The 16,427-nt window shown below is 35.3% G+C and overlaps 1 protein-coding gene across 4 annotated transcripts; it reads left to right on the top strand.

Moving 5' to 3' along the window:
- The first annotated feature begins 430 nt into the window (after positions 1-430).
- prkag3a (protein kinase, AMP-activated, gamma 3a non-catalytic subunit) lies at positions 431-14,816 on the top strand. Of its 4 annotated transcripts, none has more exons than XM_052126954.1 (13): positions 431-696; positions 2,921-2,957; positions 3,147-3,253; positions 3,407-3,488; positions 3,577-3,635; positions 7,106-7,166; positions 7,463-7,517; positions 7,646-7,772; positions 7,857-8,022; positions 8,110-8,147; positions 8,259-8,405; positions 12,164-12,257; positions 12,847-14,816. In XM_052126954.1, exons 1-13 carry the CDS (start codon positions 679-681, stop codon positions 12,861-12,863), a joined length of 1,008 nt encoding a protein of 335 aa, XP_051982914.1. In that variant the 5' UTR covers positions 431-678; the 3' UTR covers positions 12,864-14,816. The 4 variants fall into 4 exon arrangements, 3 of the variants coding, with proteins under 3 accessions (XP_051982914.1, XP_051982916.1, XP_051982913.1); XR_007970612.1 differs by having other exon boundaries at positions 433-696; positions 12,164-12,334; XM_052126956.1 differs by having other exon boundaries at positions 432-696; positions 7,106-7,151; positions 12,164-14,816.
- The last annotated feature ends 1,611 nt before the right edge of the window (positions 14,817-16,427 follow it).

Below are 16,427 nucleotides of genomic sequence, written 5' to 3'. Positions count from 1 at the left end.
ATTCTTTACTATGTTTTTAAGCAAAATGTATATAAAAAAAAATTATGTGTATTTTAATAGTCTTGACGAAGTCCCAAAGTTTGGTTCTTGTACTAAAAATTAAGTGGTAATTAAAAATTGTTATGTATAATTATTATTGCGCTGCATCTAGATTTGTTTTAGCCAAAGAACGCATTTTGTCTGAACTGCCCCTCATGGACCCCAATTCGTCACAACAACCATTGTCCCCCTGTTGTTGCTTTAGTCCAAAAATATTTTAATGAAATAATACAAAATACAGTTTCATGACATGTATGAAATATTTATTGCCGTTGGCATGTGTAGCTAAAAGTTAATTTTGGCCCACCGAGACGGCTCATATATACATTTGTGGGGGAAGTCGCGCGCATTTCACAGAGGGCACGCGCTATATTTGGATAAACCTGCGCGCTGTCACATTCCAGCTCTCGCGCTGCCTTTACTACACTCTCCCTCATAGCAATATCTTAAAATAAGCTGTCTTCTCTTGACCAGTACTGCGTCGCTTTGTCCGTCCACCGCGTTCTCGTGCGTTTAAAGGGAGAGCGTCGTCCTCGATCTAAAGATAACGCAGAGCGCAGCGGGGTGAAGCGGATAAGCGGGCATGCGCAATGCGCGGAGACGTGCACGGAGCAACGCTATCATAGTGTACACTCACAAATGGACGCCAGCACGCAGGTAGGCTACCTTCCTCTTCTTGCTGGTGTAAATCAGGGTATGGCGCATGCATTTAACTAAAGGCATGAGAGAATGAAATATGCTCAAACAGTTTGGTAACTGTCTTTTTACAAAAAAGTACCACCATGGTTTTTGTTGACGTTCAATTCTTCTCTAATTTTAGCCTGTTCTTTTTACCTTATACTGTGGAGTACAATGTCAACAAATACTACTGAACATAAATATGGTGATCATTCAATTCCATGGGATTACCATCTCACAGTACTTTTGTAAGGGACGTCATGACACCTTACAGTTATGAAAACAAATGAAGATGATGCACATGAAGCAGTGACAGTATACATACAGAGATAATTGAAAGTATTCAACATAATTATGTACTTTTTTTTTTTTATTATGTATATGCAGTTGTGTTCATAAGTATACACACTCAAAAAAATATTTTAGCCTAATTATTTATTTAATTCCCTTTTCCCACTAATTAGTAGGTCCTCCTGGTGGCACAGTTGCTCACCTCAATCCGGGTGGTGGAGGACAAATCTCAGTTGCCTCCGCTTCTGAGACTGTCAATCTGCACATCATATCACATGGCTAGTTGTGCATGACACCGCAGAGACTCACAGAATGTGGAGGCTCATGCTACTCTCCGTGATCCACGCACAACTTACCGCACGCCCCATTGAGAGCGAGAACCATTAATCGTGACCACGAGGGGGTTACCCTATGTGACTCTACCCTCCCTAGCAACTGGGCCAATTTGGTTGCTTAGGAGTTCTGGCTGGAGTCACTCAGCACACCCTGGATTCGAACTCGCGACTCCAGGGGTGGTAGTCAGCGTCAATACTCGTAGAGCTAGACCCATATGTTTGCATATTTTTAAGATTTATGCATTTCAATTTCATAACAAACTTTCTTAAAATTGAAGCATGTCATATTTAACAAAGTTAAATAAAAAAACTTATATTTAGGTTTTGTTTTTATTTTGTTTTATTAAAGATTAATACTGATGGAATTTTGTTGTGAAATTGAAATGTGTAAATCATAAAATTATTTATTTTAGTGCATAGCCGTTGCAGAATTTGTAAGATGCTTAGCACTTAAAAAAATAAATAGAAGGATAATTGTGTTTTGTTTTTAATTTTTTAATTTAGTACTAAATTGATTAAAGTATTTGACATATAACATATTTTAATATATTCCAGCTTATGCATTTTAATATTTTCCACAATTCAAAATAATAACCGAGTTTACAAACATTATACTGTTAAAAAAAATATATATATATATATATATGATTCCTCATATTATTATTATTTTAAATTCTAAACCTCTTTAAGATTTTGCAGGAGGCTGGTAAACATTTATAAACCCTTAAAGATTAAGTATGATACTTTTTTGTGTTAAATTTCTTTCTGCTATCCCAGCTTAATATGCAGAGACAACTATTAGCAAACTGTAAACACGGTGTTTCTCTTGCGCTATGAAAATGGCCCAGTTTGTTTTGAGGAACCCGCATAGACCCGCCCCAACAACGTTGGTCAACCAATGCCGTGAGTTGGGGGAGGGACTATCTCTTTGTTTGACCAATGGCAGACGGGGGACGTGTGAAAATGTTGTTTTCAGAAAGCTGAAAACAACATTTATTTTTGCAATTCCGTTTGGTGGCGCTAGTGTCGCAGAAATGACATATTTTACAGCTTTTACAAAAGAGAACAATAATGTAAAGTTTTCCCTCAAGTTTTTATGTACACTACCGATTAAAAGTTTTGAAACACTTGACTGAAATGTTTGTCATGATCTTAAGGCGTATGCTTAAATGTTTGAAATTAGTTTTGTAGGCAAATTTATAATTGTGCCATCATATTAATTTATTTCATTATAAAACTAAAATTTAATAAAAAAAAAGTTTTTGAAATTGATGACTTGGACCAAATAATAAAGCAAAGCAGCCAATATGTGCCCAACATAGATGGGAACTCCTTCAATACTGTTTAAAAAGCATCTCAGGGTGATACCTCAAGAATTTGGTTGAGAAAATGTCAAGAGTACATGTCTGCAAATTCTAGGCAAATGCTGAAGATGCTAAAATATAACACAGTTTTGATTTATTTTGGATTTTGTTTAGTCACAATATAATGATGACTTTACTATTATTCTAAAATGTGAAGAAAAAAAAGGTCAAAAACTTTTTGACCGGTAGTGAATGTATATTTTTTTCTGACAGGAAGATTGCCATGAGGACTATATAATGAACAGCACAGGTAGGGTGATCTACACTGCTCATAAACCTGTTTAATAAGAAGTATTTTATGGACTACCCAACAATGTGTTCACACATTACATTCTTAGTAAGCCATCTCTAAAAATCACTTTATTAGTTATTTTGGTGCATGTATTTGGTGTTTTTTCCTGTTCAGTTACATCACAACATATCTTCCATCTCATCCTAGATCCCGATCCTGATGCAGAAGCTTATATGAACTTCATTAAGAAGCACTGTTGTTACGATGCGATTCCCACCAGCTGCAAACTGGTCATTTTTGACACCACACTGCAGGTTGCGATACAATGAATTAGACACGTATAATGAAATATCACTTTCAAAGCAATTCCATTTTAAATTTTATCATGCCCTTTTATAGCAGTTAGTTCATTTAGACCAAAAAGTTGTTACAGTGAGATGTGAATATGCATTTTTGTTCCAACACAGGTGAAGAAGGCCTTTTTTGCTTTAGTAGCGAATGGTCTGCGGGCCGCCCCTCTTTGGGACAACAAACAACAGAGATTTGTCGGTGAGAATAACCACCTTCTTCATGTGCATAGTCTAAATGATTTAAACTATTCCATAAACATTTGTTCATTATTAAAACGTTTTTCTAGGAATGCTGACAATTACAGACTTCATCAACATTCTTCATCGGTATTATAAGGCACCTATGGTAGGCAGCAATCTTTGTCTGCGTCCTTGTGTTGTCTTTCATGCAAAATCATGGTTAGAATCATATTGATTTTGTATTGACTGTCCATATAATGTGTCTGAATTAGATACAGTTTCTTGTGCTCACTGAAAATCCTAATAAGTTGACTCTACTCAAGTGAATTGTGTAATGGTGTCTCAAAAACATATGTAATTAAGTTAAATTGACTTGGTGTTCATATAGAGTAGAATGGACATAATTATTTATGTTAAGTTAACTAGATGCAAGCACTGTAACAATGTCATTTTGTCAGATAAACTCAATTTTAAAAGATTGAACTATCTAATGTAGAAAAAGTTGAGATTACCTCAAACAACCAATAAAGTCCACTTTTATGTCATTTAAGTCAGAGCAACTTAAAACTTTAAATAGTGAGTACATATAATGTCAACTTACAGGCTTTTGAGCATGCTCAGTTTGATTACTAATGTTCAGTCCTGAAGAAGCTGTTTGTGGCAGAATTATTTATTATACTAAGAATAAGGTCTATAAGGTGGTATTTTGGACTTCTAAAAGTTTAATATAATTGTTACCTACACCACTTTTTAAGTTGGATTAACAGCTTGATACTTTGGTGTTGTTGACACATAGTCATATGTAGAAATATTGATCTACTTTAACTCTGGTACATTTTAAGGGCTGCCATCCACAATTTTTCACACTCAAATTTTAAAGCTCACCATTCACACACACTGTGGACTAATTGCAAAAAATTGGTCTCGTTTTTAGAAAAACGGCCAAATAAAATAAAAAATAAATACATTTATTCATAAATAATATTTTATATGTTTATAATCTTATGATAAACAGAATAAAAAGAAACAACGTTTTTTTGTTGTCCTAACTTTGTAAATATGTAATTCTAGTTCTGTTCACTTTATTCACTTTGAAAAGTCTCATTTGATTCCACTAGGTGGCAGAAAGCACTAGAAAAAGTTTTTTTTTCTCTATTACATTATTCCATTACAATATACAGATCTGAAATGGAGGTGATGCTCTTACGCATTTTAGCCCTCACAGATGTGCTCGTCCATAGACATTCAGTCTAATTTTCAGTTCATGCACCACCCTTGTTGTTTTATTGAATATCTCGTAATCTGAGTGGACTAGAAGCTCAAAATAAGTGCCAATAGAAATCTGAGATCCTCCACTCTCTTTTTTATCATCAATAGTCAAAAACATATTTTCAGAGGATTTGTTTTGTATGCTTTTTCTGTGGCGCTGCATATTTTATTCTGGACATCCAAGATATAACATTGGATTATTCACACAAGCAAGCTCACGGTCAAGTAAACAATGGCTCGTGTTTTAGAGAACGTTTTTAGCTATTTGTGGCTTACAGCAACAGTGATTGGTGTATAAAAGAGACATTTGTATTTGATGTCTTACAAATATAATTATTCACTTTGTGATTCTTTTGAATATAAAGAATTCAACTTTGTTGTCATTGTGCAGAGTACAGGAACAGAGCCAATAAAATGCAGTCATTTGCACAAATCCCAACTAAGCCGGGGTCAGAGTGCAGAGTCAGCAATGAAACAGTGCCTCTGGAGCAGATAGGGTCAAGGGCCCAACAGTGGTATCTTGGCGGTGCTGGGGCTTGAACCCCTGACCTTTCGGTCAGTAACCCAAAGCCTTAACCGCTGAGCCAGCGCTGGCCCTATACACTCACCTAAAGGATTATTAGGAACACCTGTTCAATTTCTCATTAATGCAATTATCTAATCAACCAATCACATGGCAGTTGCTTCAATGCATTTAGGGGTGTGGTCCTGGTCAAGACAATCTCCTGAAATCCAAACTGAATGTCAGAATGGGAAAGAAAGGTGATTTAAGCAATTTTGAGCGTGGCATGGTTGTTGGTGCCAGACGGGCCGGTCTGAGTATTTCACAATCTGCTCAGTTACTGGGATTTTCACGCACAACCATTTCTAGGGTTTACAAAGAATGGTGTGAAAAGGGAAAAACATCCAGTATGCTGCAGTCCTGTGGGCTGAAAATGCCTTGTTGATGCTAGAGGTCAGAGGAGAATGGGCCGACTGATTCAAGCTGATAGAAGAGCAACTTTGCCTGAAATAACCACTCGCTACAACCGAGGTATGCAGCAAAGCATTTGTGAAGCCACAACACGCACAACCTTGAGGCGGATGGGCTACAACAGCAGAAGACCCCACCGGTACCACTCATCTCCACTACAAATAGGAAAAAGAGGCTACAATTTGCAAGAGCTCACCAAAATTGGACAGTTGAAGACTGGAAAAATGTTGCCTGGTCTGATGAGTCTCGATTTCTGTTGAGACATTCAGATGGTAGAGTCAGAATTTGGCGTAAACAGAATGAGAACATGGATCCATCATGCCTTGTTACCACTGTGCAGGCTGGTGGTGGTGGTGTAATGGTGTGGGGGATGTTTTCTTGGCACACTTTAGGCCCCTTAGTGCCAATTGGGCATCGTTTAAATGCCACAGCCTACCTGAGCATTGTTTCTGACCATGTCCATCCCTTTATGGCCACCATGTACCCATCCTCTGATGGCTACTTCCAGCAGGATAATGCACCATGTCACAAAGCTCGAATCATTTCAAATTGGTTTCTTGAACATGACAATGAGTTCACTGTACTAAAATGGCCCCTACAGTCACCAGATCTCAACCCAATAGAGCATCTTTGGGATGTGGTGGAACGGGAGCTTCATGCCCTGGATGTGCATCCCACAAATCTCCATCAACTGCAAGATGCTATCCTATCAATATGGGCCAACATTTCTAAAGAATGCTTTCAGCACCTTGTTGAATCAATGCCACGTAGAATTAAGGCAGTTCTGAAGGTGAAAGGGGGTCAAACACAGTATTAGTATGTGTTCCTAATAATCCTTTAGGTGAGTGTATATCTTTGAAACTGTGGTATTAGGGCAACAAAATAACATTCCATAGAATGCGACTTCATTTGATATATGATTTGTCTATTTATGTGCCATTTTAAAGACTTTTATTTTGATATTAATATTTGTTTTACTACATAACCACTAGGTGGTGCTTATTTTGCAAAGGAGATGTTTTAAGGGCTTATATAGTTATTTTAAGTAACATAAATGCAGAAGATGTTGGTTATATAAATGTTTGGATACTAAGCTTTGAAAAAAATACCCCATACCCCCATACAACATAAATTACACTACAAAAAAGTGCAAAGAATTATGGGTATTCTCCATAGCCTCAATTTTGTTCACAAATCTTAAATCTGAGGATTTTTAAGATAAATATGTTCAATGAATTTACGTTAACATTTGAGTTATGAGTCCAAAACCTGAAATTTTAAGTAACTTAATTAAGACAACTTGACATTTCCAATAATGCCATTTTTAGGGTTTTAAGTGTAGATGATATCATGCATGCATTTTAAAGATGCACACTCATTCTCTTTCTCTTAAGGTTCAGATCTATGAATTGGAGGAACATAAGATTGAGACATGGAGAGGTGATTCATTTCAAAGTAAATATTCAGAATTACACAGATGATGTTGGTATGTTACATCACAAATTGTTGCTCCACATTCCATGTATAAGTCATGACCATGACCAACCCAAAGGTGATTTTTTTTTTTTTTATTAAATGGATCCAACTGCACAGCTTTCATTGACTGTCATTGTGTGACTATAAGGGACATTTACTGCATACCTGAAATGGGATACTTTACTTACCTTTGATTCTTTCCTCATTTCTCTCTCTCTCTCTGATCATTTTTCCTCTCTGTCTCTCTTGTCCACACGTCCTCTGTGTTTCTGTAGACATCTACTTGCAATATCAGGATCAATGTCTTGTCAGTATCACACCTGATGCAAGGTATTATAAACCTTAATAAAAATAAACTTCAGAATGCCATAATGAATGAGACAATTTGCTCTAATGTCTAAATATGAATCTTTAGTTTAGTATATCTCACCATTTACCCCTTCTTTTTCTGTATGCAGCCTTTTTGATGCCGTCTACTCTTTACTGAAACACAAAATCCACAGGCTGCCGGTTATTGACCCAGAGTCTGGAAATGTCCTACACATACTGACCCATAAGAGAATCCTCAAGTTCCTTTATTTATTTGTAAGAAGAATAATTCTACATTTTGATTATATAAAAAATTTAAGCTCAACTCTTTATTGTTTACTGTGAATTTTCCCTATCTAGGGAGGCATGGTGTCTAAGCCACGCTTCTTGAAGATGCAGATTAAAGATGCAAAAATAGGGACTTTCACAGACATCGCCACTGTACGACAGACAGCCACTGTTTACGATGCACTTACAGTGTTTGTTGAGCGACGGGTGTCTGCCCTCCCAGTGGTGGACGAGGATGGTAAAAACAAACAAAACAAAGCAATTTATATTTCTTATATTCATTTACTGGAAGTAAACAGGCATTTTTCTCTATCTCTTTTTTTAGGAAAGGTGGTCGCCCTGTATTCGAGATTTGATGTGATTGTAAGTATCTTCTCTTTCTCACTAGTAAACTGTTATTAATATTGTCTGTTGTGATGATATTATGACAGGTAAAGTGTTTTAATGGCCGTGTGGTGCTATTTTCTTCGGCAGAATCTTGCTGCACAGAAAACCTACAATAACCTGAGCATGAGCATGCAGGAGGCGGTGAGGAGGAGACGCTGTTTTGTGGAAGGAGTCATTAAATGTTACCCTGACGAGACGTTGGAAACTGTTATTGACAGAATTGTCAAAGCAGAGGTAAGGATGTGTTTTGTAAGCAACAGCTGCTGTATGCTCTCTGTAGTCAGAGATTAAAAATACAGATCAATTCTTTTCATAGATAAATCAAGTTACCCATGTTGCTGCAATTCATTTAAACTCCAAAAGACTGGCAAACTAGCATAATACCTTGTTTGATTTGCTTTCAAAAAGAGAAACAAATGACATATTATTTTATTGTATGATTTTGTTTTGGTTATTTTTATTTTTAATTTGTTTCGTGCATTTTGTACAATGTTTTTTTTTTTTTAAACAAAGGTCATTTTATTTTATTTTTTTTTTGTTTTGCTTTGTTTATTTATTTATTTTTCATTCCATTCTGTTTTTCCCTGTTTTGTTTTATCACAAATATTATAATTTTGTTGTTGTTGGTTTTTGTGTGTTTCCTTCTGTTCCATTCTGTTTTGTCTTGTTTTGTTTTATTACAAATGTTCCATCCATCCATCCATCTTCAACCGCTTATCCGAAGTCGGGTCGCGGGGGCAGCTGCTCCAGCAGGGGCCCCAAACTTCCCTATTCCGAGCCACATTAACCAGCTCTGACTGGGGGACCCCGAGGCGTTCCCAGGCCAGTGTGGAGATGTAATCTCTCCAGCTAGTCCTGGGTCTTCCCCGAGGCCTCCTCCCAGCTGGATGTGCCTGAAACACCTCCCTAGGGAGGCCGCCAGGGGGCATCCTTACCAGATGCCCAAACCACCTCAACTGACTCCTTTCGACGCAAAGGAGCAGCGGCTCTACTCCGAGCTCCTCACGGATGACTGAGCTCCTCACCCTATCTCTAAGGGAGAAGCCCGCCACCCTTCTGAGAAAGCCCATTTCAGCTGCTTGTACTCGCGACATAGTTCTTTCGGTCATGACCCAACCTTCATGACCATAGGTGAGGGTAGGAACAAAAATTGACCGGTAGATCGAGAGCTTTGCCTTCAAGCTCAGCTCTGTTTTCGTGACAACTGTGCGATAGAGCGAATGCAATACCGCCCCCGCTGCCCCGATTCTCCGGCCAACCTCCCACTCCATTGTCCCCTCACTCGTGAACAAGACCCCGAGGTACTTGAACTCCTTCACTTGGGGCAAAACCTCATTCCCTACCTGGAGTACGCACTCCATCGGTTTTCTGCTATTACAAATGTTATCTCATTTTATTTTTATGTTTTTATTTATTTATTGTCTTGCTTTTTCTTGTCTTGTTTTTTTTTTTGTCTTGTTTTGTTTTCTCAAAAAAAAAAAATTTTTATTCAATTTTATTTTGTATGTTTTTATCTACTTTTATTTATTTATTTATTGACTTGCATTGTCTTGTTTTTATTTAATTTGATTTCCATTCCATTCTGTGTTGTTTTTATCACAAATATTGTTAAATTATTATATGTTTTTTATGTTGTTGTTCTTTTGTGTTTCCTTTAGGGCTGTCAATTTAACGTGTTAATTCAGTGCGATTCATTTGACAAAAAATAACGCGCTAAAAAAAATTACGCATTTAATCGCAATGCCCCCCCCCAGACCATAGTAAGGAAGATTCCTGAGGAATGCAAGCTTGTAGTACCACCAGTTTACTCCAGAGGGCAGTAAGTGAAATATCAGCTGTATGAGCAACGCGCAGTTTATACAGTGTAGAAAACATTTAGTAAGCAGAACAACACAAACATTTAGTATTTACTATATTTAACTTGACACAGTGACCTAACCATTTTATGTTTATGATGCAACGCACCCGAGACGCTACACAAGCATGTCTGACGCTGGATTGAGATGGTGCAAAATTTGGAAATTACCCATAAATATTTAATCATGAATAAAATCAAAACTTATTTATAAGTACTACCTCACTAATTATTTTCTTGTAGAGAGATTTAATCGTGATGTTGATATATTCTGTACATTTTGTGGTCTGCAGGCAGAAATTTGTTTTCATTTATTTTGGAGTTGTCCCTACTCGACTCGTTTTTGATCTGATTTCTACAAGATTGTTAGAGATCATATTATTCCCAGCTTTCAACTTTGTTTTGTAAACTTTTAGCAAAGTTTAGTATTCATAAATGTAAGTATGGTTGTTATAAACCATTAGTTTTAATTTTTCATTCAAAGGTTCAGCAATACCTAAGAACAATTTCCAATTTGAGTAACAAGAAAGCTGTAAAGTGTATTGAAATATGTAAACAATTTGATATATTTTTTAAACTGATTATTTATTTATTTTCCTTTTTGTTGTTGTTTGTTTTAATATACCTCTTGGATATAGATGTAAAAGTTTTGTAAGCATTAATAAAAATAAATAAAACAAACGTCTGACGCAGGTGTAAATTGACGGACCCTTAAACGAGCCCTCTTAATAAATCTCGAACTGATTGACAAATTCACTAGTGAAATGGATTGCTGTGAACTGTGTGCCAATGATTGACTTATGATCAATAATATGGTAGTAAACAATACATTGTATTCTAAGGCCGCTTTTTGTATTGTCTTATCAATGATTAAGAATGTAATGCATTTTAATTATCTGAATATTTTATATATATATATATATATATATATATATATATATATATATATGTATATATATATCATTTTTTTAATATATAAAGATAACTATGTATAATTATATATTGATATAAATATGTATAATCATTATTGTTATATGAGGGGCTTTCTCAGCAAATATTTGTATATGCGATTAATCGCGATTAATTAATCGGGACACCATGTAATTAATTCGATTCAAAATTGTAATCGATTGACAGCCCTAATTTCTTTCTGTTCCATTCTGTTAGTCCTGTTTTGTTTTATCACAAATGTTATGTTATTTTATGTTGTTTTGTGTGTGTGTGTGTGTGTGTGTGTGTGTGTGTGTGTGTGTGTGTGTGTGTGTGAGCGTGTATTTATCACTTTGTGGGGACCAAATGTCCCCATAAGGATAGTAAAACCTGAAATGTTTGACCTTGTGGGGACATTTTGTCGGTCCCCATGAGGAAAACAGCTTATAAATCATACTAAATTATGTTTTTGGAAAATGTAAAAATGCAGAATGTTTTCTGTGAGGGTTAGGTTTAGGGGTAGGGTTAGGTTTAGGGGATAGAATATAAAGTTTGTACAGTATAAAAACCATTATGTCTATGGAAAGTCCCCATAAAACATGGAAACACAACGTGAGTGTGTGTGTGTGTGTGTGTGTGTGTGTGTTTCTATTCTGTTCTATTCTGTTTTGTCTTGTTTTCTTTTATCACAAAAGTTATTAAAAAACATTTTTTGTGTGTGTGTTTCCTTGTTTCTTTTTCTATTTTGCTATCCATTCTGTTTTGTTTTATTTGATCACAAATTGTATTTTATTTTGTATGTTTTGTTTTAAATTATTTATTGTCTTGCCATCTCTTCTCTTGTCTCGTTTGCTTTGCATTCCTTTTGTTTTGTCTTTTTTGTTTGATCACAAAGGTTATTTTATGTTATTTTGTTTGTATATATTTTTTGTTTTGTCTTGTTATTATTTTTTTATTTAATTCTGTGTTGTCTTGTTTTATCACAATATTCTTTTTTCATTTGATGTTGTATGTTTTGTTTTGTTTTATTTATTTGTTTCTTGCCTTGTTTCCTTTTTCGTTTTGCTTTTTGTTATTTCACTCCAATCTGTTTTGTCTGGTTTTGTTTAACACAAATTATTTTATTTTGTGTTGTTTGTTTTTATTTTTTTATATTTTATCTTTCCTTGTCTTGTTTTCAGTAAATTAACCTTGGGTTTGTGTCCAGGTCCATAGGTTGGTGCTTGTGGACAGAGATGACGTGGTTCGGGGAATAATCTCTCTCTCAGACCTGCTACAGGCTATAGTCTTATCTCCAGCAGGTATTGATGCACTGTTTTCCTAACCTGAGAGGACATGTTTCCTCCTCTTCTCTCATCTAACCAACACTAGTATTCAGGTAAGTCGTTACTGTGTATTTTGTCATCATGGCCATCTGATGACATGATGTTATATCATCTGTTATGTAAAGCCTGATACATTTTGGTCTCCACAATGAAGTAAGAGTTATCTACTTTAAGCAGTCTGTTTGCAATGAAATTGGCTGAAAATGTTGAATGAAAAAAATGACTGACCAAAAGAGCACTCCCTGCATGTTTTGTGCATGTGTGTTACCTCTTTGTTTGTCATGTGAATATTTGACTGTTTGAGAATACCCGGGTGGGCCAGGGATGTGACCCTGTGTGCCATGGATATGGTAATTAAACACCAGTTGAATGCACAGAGCAAAGTTTGGAACTGCTTGAAGGCCCCTATGGCTGGTGTTTATTTCTCTGTATTTGTATTGTTTACGCTGCCATTTACATGATATTCCAAAGTACTTCAAACAGTATCATGGCTTCAGCAATGCACATGTCCAATAAACATGGTATTATGTTTTATAAATAATAATATTCTTTTATCCTGTTTCAGGTATTGAAATCAGATAGACTACTGCAGTGAAGAGAATGAAGAAAGAACTGTTCTGCATTGAAAAGATATTCTTACAAAACGTTGCATTTTTTTACATTAAGTTGTCCTTTTTATGTTGCGTATGTCTTTAAAAATAATATCTAAAATAACATATAGAGATATGTTTTATCATAACAGTATATACATATAAAACAGCTGTTTTATGTTTTTATGTAACAATGAGCACTCATGGGCTTTGGTTTTGATCAAATTGATCATCTAGTTTGCCTTTCTTGGCTATTTTATGAAATGTATTGTCAGATGTTTTTGTAAGTGTTATCTGCTTATTTTCCTGCTCAACAAATAACTGAGTTACTAATCATTTATTCTAAGAAACCTGTAAACCAGAGAGGACATCTTTTGCAACCACAGTGAAGCAATTGTTTCTAGCTAATAACAATTTCCTAAATTAACCTCCAGAAAGCCGAATCCCCCTCTGAGTCACATTTAAATGCCAGGAGGCTTTTTGTCTTACTGGAGACATTTGTACAATAAAATGTATAATCATGCACATATATTATTTCCAAAGATTTGTATCTGGTATATCAATGCAAATATGCAGTAGAAATGATTTCTGAAATGATTCTATTAAATCGTTATGCAGTAATAAAAAACAGCAGTGATTGGTAAATCTTAACCAGCACTGAGAAAAGCACCAGTAAATACTTGACAATGTCATCCATGACATTTATATGCATTATTAAAAATACAGTACATAGTGAAGACCCTGATTATATGAATCCATGTTTCATGCTTATACTATTTCAATGCGAAATAAAATAATAATAATAAAAAATATATATATTTTTGATCCTTTCTATGCATTTTTTCAAGTATTTGATACTAATTTAAATTCTACCCGCTTAGGCCTATTCTATTTCTTTGCAAAACACATGCAATACATCAGTCTGGAAAGGGTTACTAAGCTATTTCAGAGGCTCTGGAACTCCAAAGAACTACAGTGTGAGCCATTATCCCCAAATGGAGAAAACGTGGCACAGTAGTGAACCTTCCCAGAAGTGGCCGACCTTCCAAAATTCCTCCAAGGGCACAGCGACGACTCATCCAGGAAGTCATAAAAAAGCCAAGGACAACATGCAATGAACTGCAGGTCTCTCTCGCATCAATTAAGGTCACTGTTCATGACTCCACTATCAGAAAGACACTGGCATCCGTGTAAGCGTGTCGAGGTGAAAACCACAGCTAACCCAGAAGAACATTAAGGCTAGTCTGAATTTTGCCAAAAACGTTTGGGAGAATTTTTCACAGCTGTTCTGTGGACTGATGTGTCATAAGTGGAACTGTTTGAAAGACAGGGGTCCTGTTATATCTGTCATAAATCAAACACAGAATTCCACAAAAAGAACATTATACCTTTGGTCAAGCATGATGATGGTGTGGGGATATTTGCTGCTTCAGGGCCAATAATTGAGGGAAACGTGAATTCTGCTCTCAACCAGAAAATCTTAAAGGACAATGTCTGGTCATCTGTTCATGAGCTGAAGCTCAAGCACTGTTGGATTATGCAGCAAGACAATGATCCAAAGCATGGAGTAAGTCCACCTCTGAATGACTCAGAAGAAGCTAAATTAAAGTTTTGGGGTGGCCTAGTCAAAGTCCTGACTTTAACCCAATTGAGATGCTGTGGCATGACCCTAAACAGGCAGTTCATGCTCGAAAATCCTCCAATGTGGCTGAACTAAAGTAGTTCTGCAAAGAAGAGTGTCCAAAATTGCACCGTGAAAGACTGATCTCAAGTTACTGAGATCACATTTTTGGCTTCAATAAAAACACACATATATACAGTATATATATTTGAAAACTGTATTTTGTCTTTACTCAGTTTGCTTTTGTTTTATGTTATAACTTGCTTGAAGATCTAAAAACAATTAAGTTTGGAAAAAATAAACAAAAATAGAAGAAATCAGGAAGGGGCAAATACTTTTTCACAGCACTGAATGTGTATATAGGCCTGTGCAAAAGAAATTAAAAGTAAATATTTAAATTAGTTTATATTTATATGCTAAATAAAATGTCAGTATCAGTATTGTGTTGTATTGTTTTATTGTATTGTAAAGCGGGTGCCAGTGAGTCTGGGCTGCTCCTCGAGAAAACAAAAGGCTCTCATGAGAATTAACATCTGAACTCTCTCTTACATATGTAACAGCAACATCCCAGATGCAACAAACTGTGCAGCTAACACCTCCCTTCTAAAGTCTCTTCATCTCACTCCTCCTCCTCACTTAAATCTCACTAAAAACCCATGCAATGTGAAGTGTGTACAAAAAAGTAACTATAACATGTTTGGTATCATTTAAAGTGTCTCAGTGCACCTGGTAAGCTGGTCTCATCCTCCCAGCCATAATGAAAAGCAAAAAGAAGTTATAAAATATGAGAAATGTGGTGTGCCCCTTAAAGGTGTGCCCTCCCCCAGATCCTCCATACAAACTAACTCTGTATGTAAATCTACAGGAACCCCCTCAATAGGGGACCAAAATCTAATTATAATGACAGACACCACCATTTGTTAGGCATATTGAATTATTTGGGTGTTAAAGGAGATGTGACACATTCATGGTTCTCTATAGTCAGACGATCTCACACTGTGTGTAATTTAAATTCAAGTGTATGCAATTCCATGGGGGCTATACTGAAGTATCTTTGATTGTGTGAAAGTTAATGTGACCGATCTTAGGTAGGCCTATATAGCAATTACCTCTGTTTGATGATCCAATACTGGCCGCTTGTGATAAAATATAATTAAAGGAGTTAAAAAGAATAATCAAACATTCGCTCACTTTTAATGATGCTTAGATATCATTAAAACCGTTTTCATTTATGGAGTCAGATGAAATAACGAGGTAATACATAAGAGAAAATGTATTTCATTTAATCTTGGTGTGTTGCGTAAACAAGAAAGACTGTAACGCGCTGAGACCTTCACCCGTATTATTGGAGACCGCCATTGGACCGATAAACGGGCTTACATATACACATTTATTCTGAATAAATACATAATTTCTTATATAATAAAAATAAATAAAATAAAATGTCTATTTCTATGCATGTGTTGCAGTTCATGTGTAATGCTAATTGCCCTTCAATCTACTTATTTTAGCTTTATGCAAAATAAAATAAAAAGTATTATATTCCCATTCCCAATATATTCCCCATATTTTAAAGATAACAATTTTCACTGAACAAAAATATTATTTCTTAATAAAATACTACAAAATAAAATATATTTAGAATAAAATATATAAAGAAAATGTATAGTAATAATAATAACAATAATAATAAATTTTCCTAATAAAACACAACAAAATAAAATACATTTCTTTTTCTAAAATTAAATGCAGTATGTCTATTTTTAAGCATGCGTTAAAGCACATGTTTTATGTTAATTGACGTTCAATCTACTTATTCTACTTCTATGCTAAATGAATATAATAAATAAATGTTACATTGTATTCCTATTCTAAAAGAAATTATGCATTTATATTTTAATAGTTAAATAGTTTTAAATATAATATTTTAATAGG

This window comes from Xyrauchen texanus, chromosome 5 (genome assembly GCF_025860055.1).
Source record: "Xyrauchen texanus isolate HMW12.3.18 chromosome 5, RBS_HiC_50CHRs, whole genome shotgun sequence".
Lineage (NCBI taxonomy): Eukaryota > Metazoa > Chordata > Actinopteri > Cypriniformes > Catostomidae > Xyrauchen > Xyrauchen texanus.
The sequence above is the reverse complement of the archived record's forward strand: the minus strand, read 5'-3'. Positions and strand labels throughout refer to the sequence as shown.

What these genes read in the sequence shown, in the direction of transcription:
- prkag3a (XM_052126953.1), top strand. An exon ending in GGTATTATAAGGCACCTATG is followed by an intron (nt 3,636 to 7,105) that starts GTAGGCAGCAAT and finishes CTTTCTCTTAAG; the next exon opens with GTTCAGATCTATGAATTGGA. An exon ending in TCAAGTTCCTTTATTTATTT is followed by an intron (nt 7,773 to 7,856) that starts GTAAGAAGAATA and finishes TTCCCTATCTAG; the next exon opens with GGAGGCATGGTGTCTAAGCC.